Here is a 25,470-nt window from a genome sequence, read left to right as displayed (position 1 = left end):
TGCAGACTACACAGTGCTGGCCTAAGCCAATTTCACAACTGTTTCCCAGGGGCTTGCTGTACATTTGCTGAATGCAAGCTGTCTCCCTCCTACTTGAGTTGGGCTTCATAGCAAATGTAAAATGCACACTTAATTTCCAAAAATTGTCATTTTTGCCTCACACATTTAATACGCCAATGACAGGAGCATCATATTTGTAAGTAAAACAGAAGCAAAAATGAAAACATTCCAGATCATTGATTTTGACAGATAAAAAGTTGCTTTTTAATCAAAATGTTTGAAGTAGAATTCAATAATAATTGAAAGTAGATTTTGCACATTGACTTCCTCTTCATGTAATTATATGAATGTAATCTGCTTTTTAACTTATAAAGTTATTTTCTGTATTTATCTTAAAATTTGCAAAGGGTCTGTTGACCTGAATCATCTGGGTTTTAGGGTATATTCACTGACTTTTTGTAAGTGCTGAGACTCTCAGATGATCAGGATTGGTGGGTTGGAACCTTTTTATGACATGCTGCCCCTAGTCATGATGTCTTCCTCAAAAAAGCTTAGATTCTCAGTGAAAATTGGATGGGGAGATTGAACTGGGGGCTCTAAGGTGAGGCAAAATGACAACTTATTCCCTCTAACTGAGTCCTAGGAGCAAGATGTAGGCACAAGGTTATAAACATTTGCAAATGAACCCTCCTTCTAGAGTCTGAAGATTAGTTACAAGACCTGGAAGGCTATAGACCAAAAGAGAATGCTTGTGCAGTAGTGGCAGCAGTAATACTAGCAATGTTTGCAGAGCTCTGCCTTTAGGATGCGTAATGTCCTTTTGCAAAAGTAAATGGGTTGACATAATTTTCTCTTTTTTGTGGCAAAATTCACTTAATGTAAAATTAACCATTTTAAAGTGTTCAATTCTGTGACAATACATTCACAAGGTTGTGCATCCATCCCAGTTCCAGAATTTTTCATCACTCCAAGTGGAAACTCCATATCCGTTAAACAGTTACTCCCCATTTCCCCCTCCCCCTAACCCCTTACAACTGCTAATCTACTTTTTGACTCTATGGATTTGTCTGTTTCATGTAACTGGAATCCTATAACATGTGACCTTTTTTGTCTGGCTTCTTTCACTCACCATAATGTTTTCTTGATTCTTCAATGTCATGTATCAGTACTTCATTTTGTTTTATGGCTAAGTAGCATTCCATTGTATGAATAAACCACATTTTCTTTATCTGCTCATCATTAGATGGACATTTTGATTGTTTCCAACTTTTGGCTACTGTGGGTAGTGCTACTGTGAAGATTTGTGTGCAAGTTTCATATAGACATGTTTTCTTTCTGGTGTGTACCTAGAAGTGGAATTGATGAGTCACACGGTAATTCTACAGTTAACTTATAGAGGAATCATCAAAATAATTTTTAGATAATACAGTGCCATGTAGATAACATAGTACTGTTCACTTGTCTTTGAATTGGGACAGTCATACCTCCAGCACCATCATAAGGAGGAGTATTGAGATTACCATTTTTAGAACCACTCTTGCTCTGTGCCAGGCACAAACTAGGTGTGGTGTCTCATTTGAACCTTACAGCAAACCTTAGCAGTAGGGTCGGGCCTCTTAGCTGAGCAAAAGAATTGCAGAGTCACTCCATTTGTGGCAGAATGATTGGGGAGAAAGCATACAGACAAATGCACTGGTCCATAAAACTGTGCTCAAGGGCCCAGACAACACTGCTGGTTTCAGCTGACATAATAGAAATGGCTCAGAACCCAGTGGCTGCATTCATGCAGACATAGTCCAATAAAAAAGCCATTTACTTTCTGGAGACGTCCCCAAATCATCTCATCCATAATCATCACACCTTGACTCATTTGACGAAACTCAGATTATCCAGGTGTAGTGAGTATACAGCAATCTTTTTCAAACAGTGTCTAAGAGCTTATACTGTGGGCCTAGAGCATAAACATCCCCAAGAGAATACGTTTCAAATACATGTATGAAAATGAAATACAGGATCAAGTTGTGTCGGCTTCTAAACTGGCATTTGGGTACCAAGTATCTTACAATCAGAACAGCCTCCCCTTTTTTGCCACTTCCACCTTCCACAGCAGTATTAGCCATGCTGAGTCAGGTGACAGGTTGTGTGCATAAACACAAGCAGAGCAAGTAGAGTATGTTCAAATGCTAAATATTATTCCCTCAAATGGGAAAATGGAACATGAGTCCAGAATGGGGGAATTATAATATATAAATTAAAGATGCCAAATGGTCAGCCATAGAGACTCATGATCATAAGAAAACATTTTTAACAGAAGATTTTACCTTCGAATGACTCTTTAAAGTAAGAGATATATAATCATACATGTGCATGGCTTCAATGAAGAAGCAATAGTGATTGCAGACTGAAAATACCTGTTAAAACTTTGTATTTTCTCTCCAGTCCTCTACTGCATTTGACTTTCTTGGTTGGGACTATTTGGACAGCAGACATATCCATGCTGTGTTCTAAGGTGGTGGGACAATGCTGGGACAGTGTAGGAGAGTATGTGAGATTATAGCTATATAGTCACACAGACATGGCTTTTAATTCTAGCTCTGCCACTCTCAAACTGGTTGACCTTGGGCAAAGATCTAAGTACCTACAAAATAGAGGTAAAAATAGGACGTTCTTCATTGGGTCATACTGGGGATTCAACGATTAGGTGAATCAATACAGGCAAAAGCACCTGACACTATGCTTAGCACATGGTAATTACTCACCACTTTACGTGATAATAATTATCATCATTATGAGTGCTACTAATGATCTAAAAAGCTTCATATTCTTTGAGATGCTACATATATTTACTTTCCCTTTTCTTGTAAGGAATGGGATGTTAAAGACAGCTGCTGGGTTATCTATCCTGTATATGGCAAACTTGAATGAAAATGTTCTGTCATTCTAAAGTTGATTAGCTGTGTGCCTGGCCATGAGTAATTTTAACTGTAGATATTAAAAACATAGTTTTTGGAATAAAGAAGCCTGGGGTTTAATCCCAGGCCTCAAATACTAGCTATATTGCATTGAGAAAGTTGTTTAACATCTCTAAGTCTCATATCTCTTACCAGTAGACTGGAATAAACCAGCCTTGTCTGACTCATAGGAGTATTGTAAGGATCAAGTGAAGACAGTGTATAAGAAAATGCTTTGAACTACACAATAGGTGGTTACTCTTCCTTGTGGTCCTTTTAAACATTAACTGGCAGCCCTCTCTTTAGGATCCATAGGGAAATAGACACAGCCCTTCATTTTGGCCTAGGTATCCATAGGGATCTGCTAGGAACTGCGTTGCATGTCTTAACTGGCCCCCAAAGGCAGCCATTGGATATGAATGACCTTAACTTTCCTCTAAGCCCTGACAACTTTTAAACTAGAGATCCCAGGAAGAAAGGTTAGGTTGCCAATGATCTGCACCAAGTCCTCCAGGAAATTATGTGTCTCTAAAAGAGTTTTTCTTCCAAGGATTGGCATGGGTGGAGAGTTGATTCATACCCTTCTATTGCAGTTCTTACCATCTCTTTCTGAGCTCATGTTATGCCCTAGAGAAAGGCTTGAAGGCTCTTCTAGGATGCTGTACTCATCTTGGCTCTCTCTCAGGAGCTATCCCTGAATGGGAGATAAATAACTATTTGAAGTTGACATTGGACTTTGCAAACATCCAGAACAGTGTTGGAATTAGACGTAGTGCTATGTACTTAGTGTCTGAATAAACATATGTGGTGCAATGTATTTTTTAAGTTTGATATCAATGGCATGGTTGAGATTTGGGGGCCACACGGTGCCCATTACCCGACTGACTGCATTTTTTACTTCTCAGCTGCCATCATAGTGGCATCATAGATATAAAATCCAGCCCTGGCCTTCCCCATGAAACACTTATTTAATTGCCATTTTCAAGTCAGTCCTCCAGGGCAGGCAGAGATGGCCACTGGGGTTTGGCTAGGGAGTGGCCTGACCCAGGAGGACAGACGTTTTGGGAGTGGGAATATGTTATGTTCTCTGTATCTCTGTATGCCCCTGCCTCATACCACTAAACCTCTGGTTTTTCTTTTTTGTCAGTTTTTCTTTTCATTTTTCTCGGGGTTAAAGGAACCCCTGAAAATTAGGAGTTAAACCTGGAATCAATTTTCATTTACAGCTGAGAAGCAGTTATTGATGCTCTGCTTGCAGTTCAATAAAAGATCTAAAGATATAGACCTTGTGCTTCTCTTTCAATATAAGTAGCCTAATCAGTCTCAAATTTTTTTTTAACAAAGAAATTGTATCGACAGGTTTATTAAAATCGCTGTCTTTAAAGTTTTAAACTATCGGCAATTTGACTTATTCCAAAGGCTTCTAGAGTGTGTGGCAGGCAAACTCCAAAGCTCCCTCCAGCACATGCTCTTAGAGTCAGGTAAACATCTGCTTAATGTCTAATTGAGTGATATTATGATGTCTGATTTCCACAGCCCTAAACATGTAGTCTGGTGTCCACAGGTAGCAGGATGGCTTGTGATGCCTGGGTTCTGAAACCTAGTTAGATCTGGGCCTGGCTGTCTCATGCCGCAGTTATCTCACATTGGCATTAGAAGCAGCAGACTTTAGAAATCTAAAAGCCATAAAAGAGATGGCTCTTGTTAGAAATTTCCTTTAGGGCATTATAACATTAATAACATCTTATTAATATGAATTAGATTGAAATATTAGATGACTTCATTTAGCACAGTTAGTAAGTTCAGAAAACGTTTGATATGACTGAAAATGTTCAATTAGTGACCAGGTTCACTGAAAGACTCTACATAAAGCTTGGAGTATTATGCTAGTGCTTTAAAAACAGAACTGAACCATTAAAATTTTATTTGAACACAAAACATTCTAATGTGTTGTGTCTGGGCACATGATCATGAGTAGCTCCAGTGTACCCAATTTTATTTAACCCCATCTTATTTTTTTTTCTGCCGAAGAAGTATCCTGGTATTCTGTGAAATATTCACTTAATTGAGAGCATATTAATTACTGGAGATGTATGGACTTTCCAACTAGACACTAGTCGCAGAGTTGCACCTTAAGCATATGAGCATTTACAGAAAAAATGATCTTCTTAGATCTTCCTCTCCACTTCATAGTTTTTTGTTTTTTGTTTTTTTTTTTTAATCTTCAGATTACTAATTACCTAACACACAAAAAAGTTACTTTTAATCTAGTTTCTTGATTTTGGTCTTATATTTGGTCCATTTTGATTTGTTTGTTGTTTGGTGGTGGTTATGGTTATGGTGGTTGTTCTTGTTGAACGAGCTTACTGGCCTGGTTGCTATTTGAGAATTTCAAATGAAATTATTACATAGCCACTGAAGACCCGAACATTCTGGCAGCTTTGGGATGTGTTCCTGATACCTGTGATGCACACCACTGAACTTTCAGAACCTAGTAGCCACATTAAATTGAAAATCTGCGTTTATGTTTTAAGTTTGCTAATGAAAAAGATGCAATAAATTTTACCCCTGCTATCATCTGGCTCTTTTGAAGTCGGTGTGCTGTAGAGAATATATTAGTTGTGACAACAGATACTCTTCCCTGCTGTAATCAGTCCTATTTTGTAGCCACAGTTCTCCCTCATCATACTGAACAAGTTGTTACCTCCCCGAGGTTTCTCTGCATTTCCATTTACTTTGTTATCAGCAGAAAGACTGGGGAAAGCCTCTTTCGTAATGACATCGATATGACACACACAGTAAGAGAGGTCAGCCTGTCAGAGCTCTAGAAAGAGCAGATGGATTAGGATGAAACTGGGTGCAAAATAACTTTGATAGAGTCTTTTAATGTAAACAGTTTATCTGTCATTGCCTTTCATTGAAATCCATCACAGAATGATAGCATTTGGCCCGTTAAGTTTACAGAATGTAGCTGAATAAAATCTATACATTGTCATACTCAAACTGTCCACCAATTAGAGAATGAGAGGACATTTTAATTTATTCATTAAAGAGAGGAAAGTAAAAAGGATTACATATAAGATTAATAGAATAACATTGGCCTTCATATTCCCAAGATTGTATTTCCCATTTGGCTATGTTAGCACAGAGACTAGATTAATAAGAAACTGCTTAGGGCTTATATGATGTGGCTTTTAAAATGCTTGAGACAAGTCTGTGACTGTTTAGAAACCTGTGTGCTGAATTTTTTTATTACAATTACGTCTTCTCCTTTAGTGCCAATTTTTTTGACTTGTAAATCTATATATAATAGAATGCTTTGAGCATACAGAGATGCATAGAAGTGTAATGTTTTTACGTATTGTGCTTATCACATGGTCAGTAATGACCAAATACTGGTTAATGTCTAATACACTTTATGAATTATCCAACTATGAGCATTTCAGTTGCAAAGCCAATAGCTGTTTTGCTTAGCTTAGTACTTTTCCACAATGACCTTAAGTCAAACACTGGTGAGGATACGTTGCTTGCCCCAATATCCAAACAGAAACTAAAATGGATATGATCTGTCATTTCAAAATATATAATGTTCATGTATGACAGGGATGACCACAGCCTTTTCACCCACAAAGAGCACACAGCACATATATGGTTCTGTAAAGAGTGTGGCAGTGAGAGTATCAGCCACCTCTGGAAAGCTGGGGACCACTAAGCACAAATTTCAGTTGAAGTGCCTGGAGAAACAGTCCTCATCATGTTGCCATTTCTGGGCTGGAGGAAGTGGCTAGACATCATTGGTCCTTTCTTCACTCAAACCCCACCCCCTGTTTGGTCCCAGCATATTCTTTTTCTTAAGTCTCTTCATCACCCTAATTAGGGTCCTAATCCATTCTTGCAGCCTGGAAGTTTCACTCTGGAGTCATTCATAAGTATGTCCCAGAAAATGCAACATGTGTGCCTAACTTCATTGGTAGTTTCCAAGCCTTGAGTTTAATCAGGGTTCTGGAATATACCTAGAACAGCATGCACATCTCAAGCAAAAGTTATATAATGAAACACTTTGCCACTTTGAAAAAGTAAGATTTTGAAATTTATATTCTTGCTTGAAAAATTTACTGGGGCTTCGGTTTAGGGCTCAAGAATGCTTAACTCTGCCCCATCCCCGCCAGATATCTGCCATCTGCTAAAAAAGTCACCAGGCAGGCTGCAAACACCAAGGACCTTGCTCTGCATGGAAAACTGAATTGATATTTTCTTAAGCAGCTATATTTACTTTTATGTTTATTTATCAAGAGCAAAGAGCGTAAGCATTGTTAAGTGCACAGAAGGGTTTCCAAATTTGAGATAAACCAATCCAACATTAACCATTCAAAATACAGGTGGATGGGCAGAAAAAAGAAACAAAACTTTCCAAAATGTATGGGGCCACATAACTCGTATTTCACACAGCAAAAATTTCATAGGAGTCTTTGGAACATTTTACTAAAAATGTATAAACTTGCTAAAGCTGATTTCTTGTTAATGGAGGCCGACTAAGGCTTCCTATTTAGCCCTGAATCATATATATGTGTGTGTGTCTTTCTCAAAAAACTAAAAATAAAACTACTATATGATCCAACAGTCTCACTACTGGGTAGTTTTCCAAAGTAAAGAAAATCAGTATATTAAAAGAATACTTGCACCACCATGTTTATTGCTGCATAAGTCACAATAGCTAAGATATGGAATCAATCTAAATGTTCATCAACAGATAAATGGTTAAAATGTGATATATATACACATTGTGTAAACTGTGATATATATGTATATATACACATTGTGTAAACTGTGATATATATGTATATATACACATTGTGTAAAATGTGATATATATGTATATATATGCATATATATATACACACACACACATATACACACAAAATTGATTAGTATTTAGCCATAAAAGAGTATAAAATCCTGTCATTTCTGGCAACATTGCTGCAAAAGCAAGTAGGGCTTTAGTTCGTCCCCCTCCTATGGAGTCTGCACTCTGGATTCATGCCCTTCCCTGAGTTCTGGCCAGATGTCTCAATGGGTTCAAATTGTTACAAAGTTTAGCTGGAGGTTTCCTTCTCCCTGTAGCCTTTTCCGAGTGCCTCTGGCAGCCCTCCTAAAGGACCCCTGTGAGGCAAGGTGGAAAGTGCTTACTGGGGGGCCCAGCAAGCTCACAGGGCTTTTCCCACTGCTTCCTCTACCCTTCCTCTACCCCTGTATTTTGCTAGCAGGGGTACTGTGCTTACAATAAAAATGGCTTGGGTACGGTTCCATAGGTTCCATAAAGTAGTAGGGATACAGGGAACCAAGTTACAATTGGCAACATTAAATTCACGCAGACAATGAGGGCAAGAGATAGTATACAGACCGAATGTGTTAATACCCATGTAATTTTATTTGAATATTGACATAAGTGACACCCACCCACCACCTTAAACACACACATATAAATGAAGTCTGCAATAACATCCTTTTGTCTTATTGACAACAAGTATGGCCATGCTACTATATGACTGTATTTGTGGTGTTCTGGCTGTGAACAGTGTACTCTGTGAGTGTGTGTGTGTGTGTGTGTGTGTGTGTAAGACAGGGAGGGGGAGGGGAGAGAGAGAGAGATACAGAGATACCAAGACGAATGGAAATTCTGTGCACTACTGATTGGCACACCACTGCCCTCACCTGTGGATGTCTGTTCCAATTCCATATGCTCTGTTGTGTTCCTCTGTGAAGAAAGTAGTGCAATGGTGCTTGTGATAATTCCTCAGAAAAGTGGAAGAACCTGGCCTCTTATATCCTCATTTGCCCTCTTCTTCTCCTCTCTGTATCTTCTCACCTCTCCTGCCCAACCATTCTTACCTCTCTAATATTTCTTCTCCCAGCTCTCACTTGGAGCAGAATCACAGCATGAGGCCAGGCTCTTAAAGACAGCGATTAGGTTCCCCTTCGAGCCTCTGAGCCACGAGCCTGCCTGGTAACATGGAGAAAACTTTATAGTGGGTGAGAGCATCCCTATGACCAGGCATGTCCCAGAATCCCCGAGTCTAGCCTTCAGAATCCTCTGGGCATAAGCATGGACTCGAGGGTCATTAAGTCTTAGTAAGTCTCTATTCCTCTTTACTGCATCTGCCGAGAAACACCATGCTAGGTATAACTCCTTAGCTCAGAGGAGCAGATGTGTTATGAAATGAGGGGGAAGGAAACTATCCTGAAAAGAGAACAATCTGTTTGGGAGATGATGTTAATTCAGCTTCCCTCAGGAGCCGTGAAAACACTGATTTTGTACCATTAAGTCTTCACAGTGTGACCATGAAACTGTCCTCAGCAACTTTTCTGTTTTAATATATTTGTGTAAATCCTGATGTAGTTTCACAACTGTTACAATTGAGGCTTCAAAAGATGAAGGAGAAGACATCTCAAGTAGACAAATTAGACTCTGTGGCTCAACTCTTTATTGGCAGTGTGCATGCCTGCAGATAATGGCAGCAGCTATCTTCCAACCCAGCAAGATTCTCCTTCTCAGTCTATAACTAATGGTGAACAGATACAGTATTTGGAGAGAGGCTTCCATGTGTTTCAGCTTTTTTTGGCAGCAAGTGAAGAAAATTCCACATTTTTTCTGATAAAACATATTATATTGTCCCTTCCAGCCAGAGCAGAAGTAGTGTTTCCTGAGAGGCTCCCTTCCTGAATGATGATAGGATAGACCTGATAATACTACCAGGACATGCTACAGAGCCTGGTTTTCCTGACTATAGTTAGAAATAGACTGAGGGAAAATTGAGTACATTAGACAATTAGTTGCTATTTTTTGCCTCCTAGTTCAGACTATTTTGAGTTGTTAGCACAGAAATAGTAATTCTGTCTGTGGTCAAAGAGACATACTGGTTTGATCTGCCATGTTCTTGTGTTCATTATTTCTCTTTTGATTAACAAGAAAGTAACTCCCTAACTTCCTGGTTCTCCCTCATTGTGTCCATCTTCCTTATTGTATCCACATTTATCTTTCCAAATCAAGTCAGACTCTATCCAATTTCTGCTTAAAATTCCTTCCCTTGAACCCTATATTCTCCATTGTATACTACAGACTTTATGTAATAAAGGGCAAACACCATTGTTGCCAAGAACATTGTTGCCAAAGTCCTTCACTCAATATTCAATCACACATACATATATGATTCAGGGCTAAATATGAAGCCTTAGTCCACTTCATGTATTTATATATATATACACACACACACACACACACATATATATGAGAAAAAATGAGAAAAATACATATCCATATATATTATATATATTATTTTATATATTATATATCCATATACAAATATATATATTTATATATACATATGGATGTAATCTTTTTAGATATATGTGAAATACTCCTGTGTGTGTATTAAAATATAGAATACCAGACCTTAAAATGACCATAGAGAGTTTTTACTCCAGCTTTCTCATTTTCTCAATAAGAAAACTGAGATACTAACAGTCAGTTAGTATTTAGTATATAAATAAAAATGAATGTAGTCTCATCACCCAGAGTATAATGTGTTCCAAAGGGACAAGAAGCCTGATCACACTAGTAGGTTAAGGATAAAGGTATATTATCAGTATTTCCTGCCAATTAGGTTTTTGAATACATAATTGAGCACCTACTATGTACTAATAATACACTTCCCATTTCTTCTGGTTACGCATGGTAGGGAGAAAACCTCTATTAGGCATTGATTGTCTCTCACTAAAAGACACATGTCATTTTGCGAGGTGTGCCCCCTTAGCATCAGAGGCAAGAGGGCTCAGATTGGTTAGGGGAAAGAAAATTGAATTTTCAAACCCACAAACCCCAGGGGAACAGAGTGACCAAGTGCCACTTACATTGGGCCTCCTGACTGGGGAAAAATAAACACCTCAAAGCAATACTGAAGTGCTTGCCTGGCATCTCCATTTTTACTCCACTTAGAGAGTGATTAGTGTCAACAGATGACTTTTGTGGGTGAAACATGCTTCTTCACCAAAGACAGTACATTTTTCATTAAGTTACAATAAACCAAACCTTAGTTATAAAGGAAATTTCCAACTGACAAATGGATCTTGCTAAAGGATTTTCTATCCAGCAACATAGCCAGAGTGAAGGGAGCAATTCTTTATGGAATGCAGGCACTGCTGAATGCTGTTATCACATCATCTTTGGGCTAGATGCTCACAAAACTCTGGCTGCCATGTTAGTGAAATGTGCATGCAGGTACAAGTAGTACCTGCTATTCAGTGGCTGTTCAACTGGCTGTGGCAGGGTCTTGAATGGCAGTGTGAGTGAAATTGATACTTACTCAATAAGCAATGGGAAGCCATGAAGGATTATCACAATGAGAGCAATGTGATCAAAGTGGAGCCTTAGAAAGATTCATCTTGCAGTAGAACATAAAATGGATTTAGAATAGGGAGACCAGTAGAGAAGTGAGGTGGCAGTGGCCACAGTCCTGGTGAGAGGCAACACAAATCAAGTTAGCAGTAGTTGCAGGAAGAGTAAGGAAGGCACAGGTAACTACAAGCTTTCTTCCAGAAAGTGGGATGGGAAATTCACCCTGTGAATGCTGCTCCATACTCCCTCCTCTTTGGAGTGTAAACAAGAGCCTTACATTCAGTTGCTGGATGAATTTAGATGCACATCAGCCTGGAGCTCAGCTCTTCCTCCAGAGGCTTATTTTTTCCCTCCATACAGAGCTTAGTGTCATCTGGCACATTTTCATGCCCAGAGCATAATGTCCAGGCCTATGAGTTTGCCTAGTCATTCCTGATTCATTTATCTCATCAATGTTCAAGTGACTATTAAGTGCAAGACATAGCTCTATCCACTTAGAACAAATTTTCCCCAACCTCTGTCTGTCAAAAGTATATTCCTGCCCTTGTTATGTATAGCAAAGACCTATTTAGTTGATTATCAGAAAAGAATGAATAAAGTTAAAATGTGGAAAGCCTAGTGATCTAAAGATAGGTAACATGTTTTTGCTTCCTAGTGGTTCAAAGTTCAAATACAGGATATTTCCATGCACGTTTTCAGGCATGCATAATAATGGTTAGTGTTTTCCTAAAGATTACAATCCCTGTATGACAAGTCAGAAATTCAGGCACCCAGGTGTTGTAAAATCTTGAGTGACATTTTGTCCTCTTAATCTGCCACCCTTGGCTGTGTGTGCTTAATGCCAGCTGAAACCCCAGCCTACAGGATACATTGTCTTTTGCTATTTTACTCATTCCAGTGAAATCTATTTAAATGCTGTAATTAAGCAATTCATTTTTATATTTAAGCAAGTGCTATCAGTATACGTCTCTTCAATTGTTTTAGCCAGTTCTGTTGGTATTGACTTTAGACCATCTGAATACCCTAATGATGAGTTCATTTGTTAATAGAAGAGTTTCTCTTCTGAACTTAGGCAATCGATGCAATTTACCAATACATGCTGCTAAGTTAGAGTATGGCTGTGTCTCACAGAACAATCATGTGAAAAAAAATTAAATCCAAAACAAAACAAAGAAACACAAAATCAATGCAATTAATTGTTTTTCTGTCTTTTTCCATGTTGTTGAATACCCAGTTATTTGAAATTATCTGAACGATTGGCTTTTCCCTTTTGATTAAGAAATGTAAAAACCCAGTTTGGATGTATCTGCTAGTAGAATGTAAGGAAAATGCATATGAAATAGAAATGCAAAAGGAGTATAGAACAATACTAATAAAATCACACTTTATGCTTGACTGACAGTATTATTATTGATTATGGAAAAAACCAATACCTGAGTCCACTGCCACAATATCTCTAGGCCATCCAAATGTTCGCTTTGACAGTCTCAACATACAGGAAACATATTGCATTAGATTTGTTTTCTGTAAAAGGAGGGGGATAATGTCATAAGTTTGACTGTAACTGTTCAAAGCATGCTTCTTATAACCCCCAAAATATTCTCTACATTTTCTATAAATATAGTATACATGTCTATTGGACTAGAATAACAATTAATGGAGTATAATCTCTGGGACAGAATTACCTTGCTAAAGAATTTTGAAGAAGTGTTATCATTATATAGAAAACAGCTGGCAAGGTTTCTAAGCATCTTTTATGTCACATTTTATCCCTAAGGAAATATGATATCATGTATGCCATGTGGATGGGACTCAAGAGATAGCAACAGTCTTTCCTTCCTTCATTCTTTCTACCTATTTTTTTGTAATAGCGCTATGTTATATGGTTTATGTAATTCAGTATGGTTCCTGGGTTACCTGAGCTTTAGTGCCGCACAAGGATTATCTGTATAAAAGAAAGACGGGGTTCTTATTTTCAGGAACGTAGGTTTAGTGAGTGAGCAATTCTGAGCCTGTCTGTAGCCACATCATCCCTCCAAAGGAAATAAATTTGCTGATAATGAGAGAGGAGTCATCTCAGAAATCCTCCTTGGAATCAGAGAAGTTCCTTCTTCCTGGCATTTAATTTCTCAAGATACCCCATGACAGAGGTGGCCCATGTAGAATAGGAGCTTCAGGGCTTCCCCATCCTCAGGGTCCAACGTTAATAAAGAAGTAAAGAGCCTCTTTGATGGAGTGAAGTGTGGGAGGAGGGGCTACTGAAGGAGAGATCAGCTGGAAAATACGGAATCATCCTAGGCTTCCTTGGAAACACAGAGAGAGAGAAAAGAGAGAAAGACAAATAGAGAAAAAGAGAGGTCTGTAGAATCTAAACATATCAAAGTCTTCTGTGAATAGCACTTTCCAGACAGAAGCATTCTATTCACTCCAGAACCACTACTGATATGGAGAGTAGAAGATAGTGGTTCCTATAATCCTCATTGGAATAACTACGTAGGTTTCATACCGCAACGTGGCCTCTACTCAGTAAGCCCATAAACTATCTGGCTGTAAAAATCTATGCATGAACACCTGTGTAGAAAGCAGTCACGATCAAGATGCACTACATTTACATATCATATTGCAGCTTCCAGAGCACTGTTGTCAATGTTGGCTACTCACAACCACCCTTGCTGTAGAAAAGGCAGAAATTATTATCTTCATTTTTAAAATGAAGAAACTGATGCTCAAAGGTGTTTAGTACTTGCCAATAGGATAAGTGGCAAAGCTGGGACTAGAATCCAGGTTTTTAACATTTCTGGCACAGCACTCTCTCCACGCTAGCCTATTACCTCACATCACACCATACTGGAGTACATTCTCTAACATTTTAATTTCTTTTATTGTTTTTTCTTATACTAGAGCTTCCTCAATTGTGAAATAAGTATCATGATAGGGAACCATGGCAAAAAAAAAAATAAGGAGAATATAGGTTTTTAAAAGCATATAGACGTTATAAATTAAAGCAACATAACTGTTAACTCTCCAGCCTCCATTTTCCAATCAGTTTAAATTACTTTAATGTATGTTTTTAAACTTAAAATTAGCTGCAATCCCAATATGTAACTGTCTTGATGTTTGGTGAATTGTGCTATGTCATTTCCTTTTAATTTTCCTCCTTTTGCAGTGTGTCTCACATTCTGGCATGTGTATCCGGAACTTGCAATTGTCTTCTTATGTCCTATCATTTCAAAAGAGAAATTATCTCTTTGTGTATCTTGTAGAATAATTCACGTATCATTTGCACATAAATAATTCACTTAAAATTTTTTCCTCAGAGTCTCTTAATGTAACAATTCCTCATAGCATGCCTAAAACAACATCAAATTACAGTGAAAGCAAAGTAACCAATTGCGAGCTTTTTCTCATATGGCGAGGTTCTCTGCCATCATTTACTCCACCGTCATTTACTTGCCATCATTTACTTGAGAGATTCAAAGTGATGAGCACACAAGAGGATGACATGAGGACATCTGACTAGAGCTGTTGGGACATCAGAATAATAGCAAGTTAATTTCCAAAGAAAGGAGAACCTTTCAGTACAGACATTTTCAATCAATAGCCAGGCAACCCAGAAAAAATAATTTAAAGGAAGTTATTTTCCTATGTTGGCTCTATAAAAATATGAATGTTTCAAAGAAACTGGCCTCAAACATGATCATCTTCCTCCTGATCAGAGAAAAATAACTGGGTCTAATTGGCACTTCCAAAGCATAGAGCAGAAAGGGTATTTTCACAAAACATGCCTCCAAATCAAAGGGAGGTTAAGCAATGTCACTTTGATTTTCCCCTCTTCCTGTCTCCTGCCAGTGGCAAGCTCATCCTATCACATCCAGCATGCTTTAAAAGGAAACCACTTGAACACAGCACCCATTACTTTGTGATAACCTAAGTCTTCTAGAACAGACTTATCTGGAGTCTAAGGGATTGAAAAAAGTGGATTCATGTGATTTCCACAGTGACATGTCTTCAGCCTACTGCTATATCTTATTGCAAACCAGCCAGACTTGGGAGAGAAAAGGGTGTTTTAAAAAAAAGGCAGATGTGAGTGTGCATGTGTGTACAGACTGGATCCTGCTGCTGTAGGAAAGGTGTGTGCCAGTCCCCACTTCTTGCCAGCACCTCCTCTCTCTTTGTTCTGACATGGGAGAATCTGAAGGATGAGTGAGGTTCGCATCCTCTGTACATGGACTGCAAATGAACAGGTTTTCATATCCAAGATACATGTGACAGATGAGTTGGGCCAGCCAGACACATATTTCTTGTTTTCTCATTTTCACCTCTTACCTCATTCCTTAGCTTTTTTCCTATTCTAGCACTTGCCAAAATTCAACCTCAGGCACAGACGGTGAGAAAATGATTTTTGCCTACCAAGCCAAAGAAAGTGCCCAAATATTAATGGTTATTTATCTAGAAACAGAATCTGAGACTTAATAAATGGAAGCATGGATTTCCAGCACTAACATCTAAACTTTGGAAGTGTTTTATTCAGTTGTTATGCATAGAGGGTTTCAGTGTGTCGAATATCACTTGTCACCCAGAATGTCAAGTCCAGAGTTAGATTACATGTTGTCTCTGCTAAAAGTGGTTGCCTCTGTATTCTAATTTACAGCAGTATTCTCTTCTCTCTTCTCTGTAGCCCTTACCCACCTCCAAGATTCACAAATATAAAGGTCCCCAAACAGATACTTTTGTAAAGGATCTGAACAACCCTGAGGTTGTCAAATGGCTGCTTCAATGCTCTTTTTATCAAACGTAGCGTCTGTAGCCTGAAAAAGTCTACGGGAGTACAAGTTTGGTTCTGATTACATAATTATGCTACAGAAATATGAAAAAAAATCATCACTGAAACCCTCCAGGTGCTTAAACAGTTTGATAGACTGTAGCCACTCTGCCATCAGCACCCCCAGCTGTGTTGCTTAGCAACATTTTAATTCCAAAAGAATCGAAGGAGATGAAATCCCTGTGGAGAAGGAAACAGAAATAAGAGGGCTGTTGACAGATGATCTGAGTTGTTTCTTCTAATATACTGTGAAGATCACTAGCTCTTTTCATGAATGATAAATGGACTGTACACAGATCAATGGGTTCAGTGCTAAACTGGAACCAGGCTCCATGTCTAAGGCAATGCAGGCCGAGAGACCCAGGGATTTCCTCATTTCTATGATTTGGTGTGTATTTTCTTAATGATCCACGGGAGGAAATTGATCTCAGTATTCAGTCATTCCTTGTCCTTTTGTGGTGTAGGCTAATAAAAATGATTTTGGAAATGGACACTTGACTTTCTATCATGGTGGAAGTGTGGCCAGGTGTCAGCAGCAGTGCTAGGTTGAGCAGTTCCCTACCACAAATCTAAAAATCCAGGATATGCCCACGACCATTCCGTCTGCATCTGTTTCCCCAACCTGTCATTACAACACAATCAGGTCCAAACAGGGTAAGATTAGAGTGAAAGGTGGGAAGAGGAGGACCCTAGTTGTGCACCCAGAAGTCCACTTTTATGGTCCCTGATGAACTTTCTAGGCAGCCTTCACAAGGCCTGCCTGTATTGGAAAGCTGCACTTGGACAGGTAACCGTGTTTCCCAGGAGAAGAAAATTGTTTTCTGAGTCTCCCGTCTGCTTATCTACAGCACCCTGTTTCGATTAGCTCCTTATGTTTCTGAAGAGCATTTTATATTGCTTATTGTTTTGGTAGCTAGTTGCAATGATTATGCCTGCTAATATTGTCTAATTGCATTTTTTCTTCTGTTTACAGGCTGTTGAAAAGGCAAAACCTAGGAATAATCCTGTGAAGTAAGTTATTATTTTTATTAGTTGCAAATGTTAATTTTAATGGACTCGATGCATGTGAAAAAATAAGGTCATAAAAGAGACCTTGGATTTTGAGTTAATCTCTATTCATGACAATTTAAAGACAAAAACAAAACAAGCCAAAAAAAATCCTCCAATGAGCAGGGACCAGTTTATATTTTTTCCTGTGTTCCTGATGAAGAAATGCCCCAAGTTGTACCCAGTTTACATAAATTAATATGTGCAATCCATGAATAGCTGCCAAATTCTATTATAATCATATTCAATACATAGTACTTCAAGCCTTTGGGTTTTGCACATGCTAAAAAGATTACATTTTTAATTGCAAACCTTGGACCTATGACAGAGACATAAATGACTGAAAGTGTGCCAAGTGATTTCCAGCCACGTGGGGAAGTTTGGCACCTTGGCATCAAGGCCTCAATACTCAGTTAATGAAAAGCTCATAAAATATACTTAACCAAAGGCTTTTCTTTTTTTGTTTTAGCTAACAGAAAGCAACTCCCAAGGCATTTTATGAGATACTCTTAAATCATAAACAAGCTACACAGACCTCCTTTAAATATAGTACGTCTTAGACATCCTTGTCTCTTCCAGAAGGGAGACTTTCAAATTAAGAAGGATGACTGTCTTGTCATTTGGGTTTGTAACATCTGATTGCAGTGTTACAATGCATGCTAGCTCTGCCAGCTCTGTGGCTGAGGGAGGACTTTCTCTATTTGCTGGGTTTTTATAGGTCTGGTAGTATCACATCTCGAGGAACTACGTGTTAATTTATTTCGGCTGACTTCCATTATAGTTGATACCAAATACAGAAATGGAGAGTACATTGATTTTTAAGTTTCTGGGAGAATGGATCAGCTAATGCCAACGACAAGAAGCCTGCTTATGTTTTGTATAATAAAATAACTAACTTTTCCAGGGCACCAGGGTAGCATTTAGCATACCATTAAATCCAAGCCCTAGTACGTTTTTCCAAAAGGTGTTGTGTACTTTGCTTTTAAGTTTCATTTTTCTTAGGCCAAAGAATATTTCCTATCAGGCTCTGTAATGTCTAGAGGGATATCCATAGTCTGGAGATATATTATGTTGTAGTCCTGTGGAAGTATTTGTAGTAGCTGAGGTTTTGTCAAATCGTGCAGTTGGGGTTGAAATCTTCTCTGCAGCCTGATTTCTTTTCCATCTGAATGCCCTAAAGGCTCCTCCACTGTGAGCCTGTGGCTGGCAAGCTGGGAGAATTAGAGGTGGTGCTAATGAGGCCAGGGTCAGGGCTTTTGTCCCTGGGTGGGCGATTAGTGATCTTCTTTCCTGCAGTTCAACTGCACTCCTCCCTCCAGTCCGCTTGCAGGCAGATGTGTGCCCCAGGTCACAAGGCATGGGGCTAGGGCTGGAGGAATGTAAATCGAGGCCCTCAATGGCAAATGTCTCCAAGTTCCAGCCCTCCCAATAGGAAGTGATTCCCAAGCTGCATTTTTGCGTGCATAGAATAGCCCATCAGCAGTGTTTGGGGTTGCATTTAATTCTATTCTAATGGCCTAGATGTGGGACCTGTTTTCTCTTTGCTCCTTGTGAGAATTTGACCCTACAGTAATTGTATTTTTATGAGTTCTTATTAATTCACAGTGCAGACTCTATCTAATGTCTAGCTTTCTGAGGAATGTTATAAAAAGAAGGAAGGGAAACTAGAAGTCACAGGATTATTGAGTTTTGTGCTTTAAATATATTTGAAAATCCACTTGGTAATAAACCTAAGTCACAACCAACTGGTAGGTGTTTAGAATTGTCTTCTAATTAAATAAGATACTGTTCTCAGGATGAGTTTGGGTTCATGATACCAAACTCAGCACTTGAAGAAGGAGACTTCCTCAAGACCTCAGCTCAGAAACAAAAACTCCACAGCAGGGTTCAGTTGCTCTGCCTGACAGGAAAACGCAGTCAAAGTTTTTAAAAAGTTTTATATATAATAGTCCTTTTGCCATTTCTGACGACATCAAAGGCACCCCTCCTGAGGAAATCTCAACGGCACAACCCTACTATGCCCCAATTCAGCAGGAAGCAGTTAGAGCAGTCATCGGCCAACCTCCCCAACAGCACTTGGGTTTTCCTGTTGAGAGGCGGGACTGAGAGACAGGACTAGCTGGTTTTCCTAGGCCGATTAAGAATTCCTAAGCCTAGTTGGGGAAGGTGACCACACCCTCCTTTAAACATGGGGCTTCTAACTCAGCTCACACCTGACCAATCAGGTAGTAAAGAGAGCTCACTAAAATACCAATTAGGCTAAAAACAGGAGGTAAAGAAATAATCAAATCATCTATCGCCTGAGAGCACAGGGGGAGGCACAATGATAAGAATATAAACCCAGGCATTCGAGCTGGATCAGGCAACCCCCCTTTGGGTCCCCTCCCATTGTATGGGAGCTCTATTTTCACTCTATAAAATCTTGCAACTGCACACTCTTCTGGTCCGTGTTTGTTCCGGCTCGAGCTGAGCTTTTGCTCACCATCCACCGCTGCTGAATGCTGCCATTGCAGACCTGCCCTTGACTTCCACCCCTCTGGATCTGGCAGGGTGTCTACTGGGCTCCTGATTCAGTGAGGCGCCCATTGCCACTCCCGATTCAGCTAAAGGCTTGCCATTGTTCCTGCACAGTTAAGTGCCTGGGTTCGTCCTAATCAAGTTGAACACTAGTCGCTGGATTCCATGGTTCTCTTCCATGACCCACAGCTTCTAATAGAGCTATTGCACTCACCACATGGCCCAAGATTCCATTCCTTGGAATCCATGAGGCCAAGAACCCCAGGTCAGAGAACAAAAGGCCTGCCCCATCTTGGGAGTGGCCACCACTATCTTGGGAGCTCAAGGAACAAAGCCCCCCTGGTAACACTAGAGAATTTCAGTTACACACAATGCACTGGAACCCCAAATAGAGTAAATGTTCAATACATGTTTTCTGAATGAATAAGTAAACAAATTGGACATATCCCAGAAAACAGGGATTCTTCCAGGAAAATAGGTTTATTTCAGGAACCTAGGCTGCCGGCTTGATAAGGCTGGTGGCGCTCTTCTAGTAGAGTGTCACCATCATGTCAAAATACAGTACATAATATGTATGGTAACTAACCAAGTGGTCCAGTCCCTGTTATTCTTGACTCATGGCACATGGAAAAATGTTCCTCCATTGCTCTGGTTATTTCTAGCTGTTTTGTTTCTGACCAGTTCCTTGTTTGATCTCGTATCAAGAAATAATATTTAATTGTCTTTTTGAGAATACAATGAAAATTGTGTACAGTTTTACTGGAAAACAGAGGCCCAACGGCATCATTTACAATTCAAGTATGAACAGAAATTGGTAAATATGAACATGTGTGTGGTTTCATGTAGCCCTTTGGTGTGGAGTTTGGCAAATGGTTGAAAAAAAATCAAAAGAAGAACAGTTCTTGACATGTGCAAATTATATGAAATTCAAATTTCAGTAAGTATAAATAAAGTTTTATTGGAACACAGCCACACTCATTCATTTCCATATTGTCTGTGACTGCTTTTGTGTTACAATGGCAGAGTTGAGTAGTTGTGACATAAAATGTATGTAGCCTACAAAGCTGTACACTTTTACCATCTGGCCCCTTATAGAAAGTTTGTGGACTCCTGTTCTAGTTGGTGAGGTAGAAAAAAGCATTAAGCTTTTTTGTGATGCTGAAGGTTAAACTATCAATCCTTTCTCCTTTGGCCTTTAAAACAATAAGTAGATATTTACTGAGCCCTTATTGTGTGTTTAGGACTTTCTAGGGTTGATGTGCCACTTAATTCTCATTCAGAGCAAACAGACTCGCTCTTCACTCACTACCTTTGAAAATCATATGAACATGAGATCCATTGACAGGGCATTGATGCCTCAGAAACCAATGAACATATAGAACACATATCTAGAGCATACTACTAGTCTTCCAAACTATGTGTAGATGGATTTATAGAAAAGGTCATATGAATTTTCTAAAATTCTGTCACTTCCACATCTAACTAAGGTCAAATTAGCTTTCAGTTATGGTGATGGTAAATAAACTCATTAGTACATGGCTAAAAAGTTTCTAAAAGTTTCACCTCCCTCCCCCTATTTCTTAACCAATTATTCAATTTATTTTTAATATTTTCATGGTTGTAAGCTGCTTCTTTCATTGCCATAGGGAGACTCTGATATACAGTAACTATGCTCCATTTAAAAAGGAAATTAAATATATGCCTAGTCATTGTAAGCACATAATGTACCTTGATACACTAATGCCATTTCCTTGAAACATTAAATACTACCTCTGAAGGTAAGACTCAAACATGAGTGTTCTTAAGATCAGTGATCAGGACAAGAGAAATCTGGTGTATTTCTCACTATAGTGGAACCATATTGGTATCAGAGTTTGATTAGTATGTTCAAATTATAGCTCCTTAATGTGTCAGAAAGACTTTCACTTGTATTTTAATGCTCTGCAGCAGTCATCTCCAAGATTTCATTGTGACAGTAAGGCCTGAGAGATGTACAGATTTCTTCCACCATATGTGACTTATCATATATATTTTTTTTCAAAAACACATTTCTGTTATTAAGACATATGTGATAGTACATTTCTGAAAATGTGAATTGCTTTTGGCTAAAAGCCATGCACTAATAAGTTGAGTTGAATCTAACCAATGTTGACATCTGTTACCAAAAGAGAGAGAGAAAGAAACAGAGAGAGCATGCACACACTGTTGTCAACCATAAAATTCTTCCCTGCTTTTACACTTTAACAACATTAAACAATGTGATGGTTGTCTTTCACAATTCAGGATCAGAATCCACTCTGCGTAGGAAATTACAGTATTTTTAGGACCTGGTTCATTATAGATATGTTGCTTTCATTAGTGAAAATGACAAATAGCCACAAAAATTTTCCTGACTATGATATTTGCACATTATTCATTTATTCACCTGATGAATATTTATTTAGGTTCTACAACATTCTGGGAACTGTGATATATGCTGAGGGAATTAAAAGTAAATCTGAGATAGATCCTACCCTTGAGGAGTTTAGAGACCAGCAGAAAAGATAAAATCGGTTTGTAAAAATTAAGCACAAGATATATAGGGAGAGAAATGTTTGTTAAGTGGGGAACAGATAAATTACAGGGAGGCTCTAAGAACAAAAAATACTTCTAGTTAACACCGTCAAAGATGGAAGAGACAATGGGAGAGGAGAGAGCATTTGCACCAGGATTTTAAGGACTGCTGGTTTGCAACACTGGTGCTGGCAAGGGAAAGCAAGGAGCCCAGGATGCCTGATGGGGTGCAGGCAGTGAAAGACCAGGTTGGAAACCAAGGCTGAGTAGAAATGGTAGCTTAGGGCCCCTCAGAGCTTATCGAGATGAAAGAGATTCACATGGTAGAGTCAAATGGCATTAAAGAGCTCTTCACTTGGTACTGAATGTGAATTATCAATCAGTCCCCTAATTATTAAACACAAAGAGTTGATAGACCGGGGTTCTAGTCTTAAATCTGATATTAGTTTGTAGTATGAAATTCCATGTGTCCTCCTTGTTATAGGCCTCAGCTAGATTATTTATATGGACATTCCACTTCTTTAAAAAAGCCAAAGCCTGGAAGTCTGTTTTATGATTATACTCATTTTAGAACAATATTAGCCCTGTTAGTTCGATGTAGATTCGTGCATGCACATAAATTTTATATATATATATATATGTGTGTGTGTGTGTGTGTGTGTGTGTGTGTGTGTAATGCATCTATATTTAACTCCACACACACACACGTACACAAACACATAATGCCTTTCCCCACCATTTTCACCTTTTACATTTGTGGAATAAAGGACAAGAAGCCACATCATTAGAGTTTATCTTAGGTAGAAAATAAGTGTGGCTCCAAAGACACTGGGTAAAGCCTTTGAAATGGCCCCCTCGGATCAAAGGTAATTTTGCATTTGGAGTCCATATCTCTTATGATGTTCTTGTATATATGCACATCACAGACATGCAGAATGTCAGTCAGTTAAGTCACCATTCTGAATGATAAGGCAGTGGAATCTGATTTGTGTTCTGCCAAACAAATTTTGTGGGATTATCTCCTTTAGACAAAAGGCTCCAGCACCAAGAAGTTTTGGCATCTTCTATCATATCCCTTTCCTGGAGCATCACTGTGCACATTCACATAATGTAGGCTCAGAGAAGGAGTTCTGTTTAGCTTTGTCTTACCTAAGGATTCCCAAATGTGTTTGACCAGAGGATATCTTTGTCTGGCAGGGGAAATGTTTCATGAAACACAGAATTGAGTGTTGTTGCTAACAATAAAGTGGCTTCATTCCATTTAAAAATGTTTGATTCCACATTTGTTGGCAAGATCACAGAGAAAAGGGAACACATACACTGCTGGTGGGAGTGTAAATTAGTTCAGCTATTGTGGAAAGTAATGTGGCAAATCCTCAAAGAACTTAAAACAGAATTACTATTCGACCCAACAATCCCATTTTTGGGTATATAACCAAAGGAATATAAATCATTCTACCATAGAGACATATGTGCGTGTATGTTCATCGCAGCACTATTGACAATAGCAAATACATGGAATCAACCTAAATCCCCATCCATGGAAGACTGGATAAAGAAAATATGGTGTATATACACCATGGAATACTATGCAGCCATAAAAATGAATGAAATTATGTAGTTTGCAACAACATGGATGGAGCTGGAGGCCATTATCCTAAGCAAAGTAATGCAGGAACAGAAAACCAAATACTGCATAATTTTTTAAAATTTTACTTCAAGTTCCAGGATACATGTGCAGAACGTGCAGGTTTGTTACATAGGTATGCATACGTATTCCATGGTCATTTGCTGCACATATTGACCCATCCTCTAGGTTCCCTCCCCTAGCCCTCCACCCCCATCAGGCCCTGGTGTGTGTGTTCCCCTCCCTGTGTCCATGTGTTCTCATTGTTCAACTCCCACTTATGAGTGAGAACATGAATACTGCATATTTTTAGTGGGAGCTAAACAACGAGAACAATGGACAATACGAAAGGAACAACAGACACCTGGGCCTATTTCAGGTTGGAGGGTGGGAGGAGGGAGAAGATTAGAAAAAAATACCTACCAGATACTATGCTTATTACCTGAGTGATGAAATAATCTGTAAATCCAACCCCCATTACATGCAGTTTACCTATATAACAAACCTGCACATGTACCCCTGAACCTAAAATAAAAGTTTTCAAAAAAAAGAAAATGAATTGACTGTAAATGCTTAGATTTATTTCTGGGTTCTCTATTCTGTGTCATTCTTCTGTGTGGCTCCTATGTCTCTTTTACAGTGTGTTACTGTAAGTTATTTTTATGAATTGTAAATGCCCTGAGACACAGTCCTCGATGACGGTATAGGAAATTTTGGGGTGGGTTCCACTGAGTGAGATACATGAAGCTAAGTAGTCCCCAGTGAACTTCCTCAGATCAGTGGGCAAAATGCCCAGTCCACTCATTTCAGGATAATGAGGCACCCTCAACAATGTGCTTCCTATGTCCTCCCCAAACCTCTAGTCAATCTCTAACTGGCTCTAGGCAATTTAAGGACAATTAATGGAAAATACCAATAACATCTCTCTCTAAACAGCTGCATAAAATAAATTGGGCTCTTTCTGTTGTTCAGATAGACACAATTGGATGCAACAGGTTCCAGCAATCATTCTCACAGCTAATGAAATTTGCACAAATTTCTGGACACCTTTCTTTTCATTGGTATTTGCATTTGTACCATCTAGGCAATCTCAGAAGAGAAAACTGAGACCCAAAGAGCAAACTGCCCAGAACCCCAAGTTTCCAGGAACTCTTCAGTTTTTACCAACTCCCTCTCAGGACACACATGTCCACTTTCAATGCCTAGAAATGTGTTATTGGTTTTTTCAGTTGTATTATGTAACTTTATTTAACAATTTATTTTCTTAGAACATGACACCAAATGTGTCAAAAATTAATGAATCATCATATTTGCGGGTTCTTTAACAATTATGCCAACTTCAATTATATAAAATTTATATCTGTAAGGATAAGTTTCTTCAAAACTTCAAACACATTAGTTGCCAAATTACCATCACTCGTCATTCCAAAAGTTTTATGAGAACCTTTTCTCTTTAGGTGTTAAATTAATACCCTAATAACCACAGGGATAAAATAGAAAGCACCCATGTATTGGTGAATCTGATGGACCTCGACTAAGCTGGCAAATGTGGAATTAAACC

At 38.7% G+C, this 25,470-nt stretch overlaps 1 protein-coding gene across 2 annotated transcripts in view; it reads left to right on the top strand.

Moving 5' to 3' along the window:
* AFF2 (ALF transcription elongation factor 2) overlaps window positions 1-25,470 on the top strand; it is a 502,493-nt gene that overhangs the window by 394,383 nt on the left and 82,640 nt on the right. For both annotated transcript variants that reach the window (XM_007992918.3, XM_007992917.3), the window contains exon 8: window positions 17,139-17,176. In XM_007992918.3, the coding sequence (XP_007991109.1) occupies window positions 17,139-17,176 (38 nt within the window). The remainder of the gene's footprint in view (window positions 1-17,138; window positions 17,177-25,470) is intronic.

The sequence above is a fragment of the Chlorocebus sabaeus genome, chromosome X (assembly GCF_047675955.1).
Source record: "Chlorocebus sabaeus isolate Y175 chromosome X, mChlSab1.0.hap1, whole genome shotgun sequence".
Lineage (NCBI taxonomy): Eukaryota > Metazoa > Chordata > Mammalia > Primates > Cercopithecidae > Chlorocebus > Chlorocebus sabaeus.
This window is presented reverse-complemented; position numbering and strand designations above follow the sequence as displayed.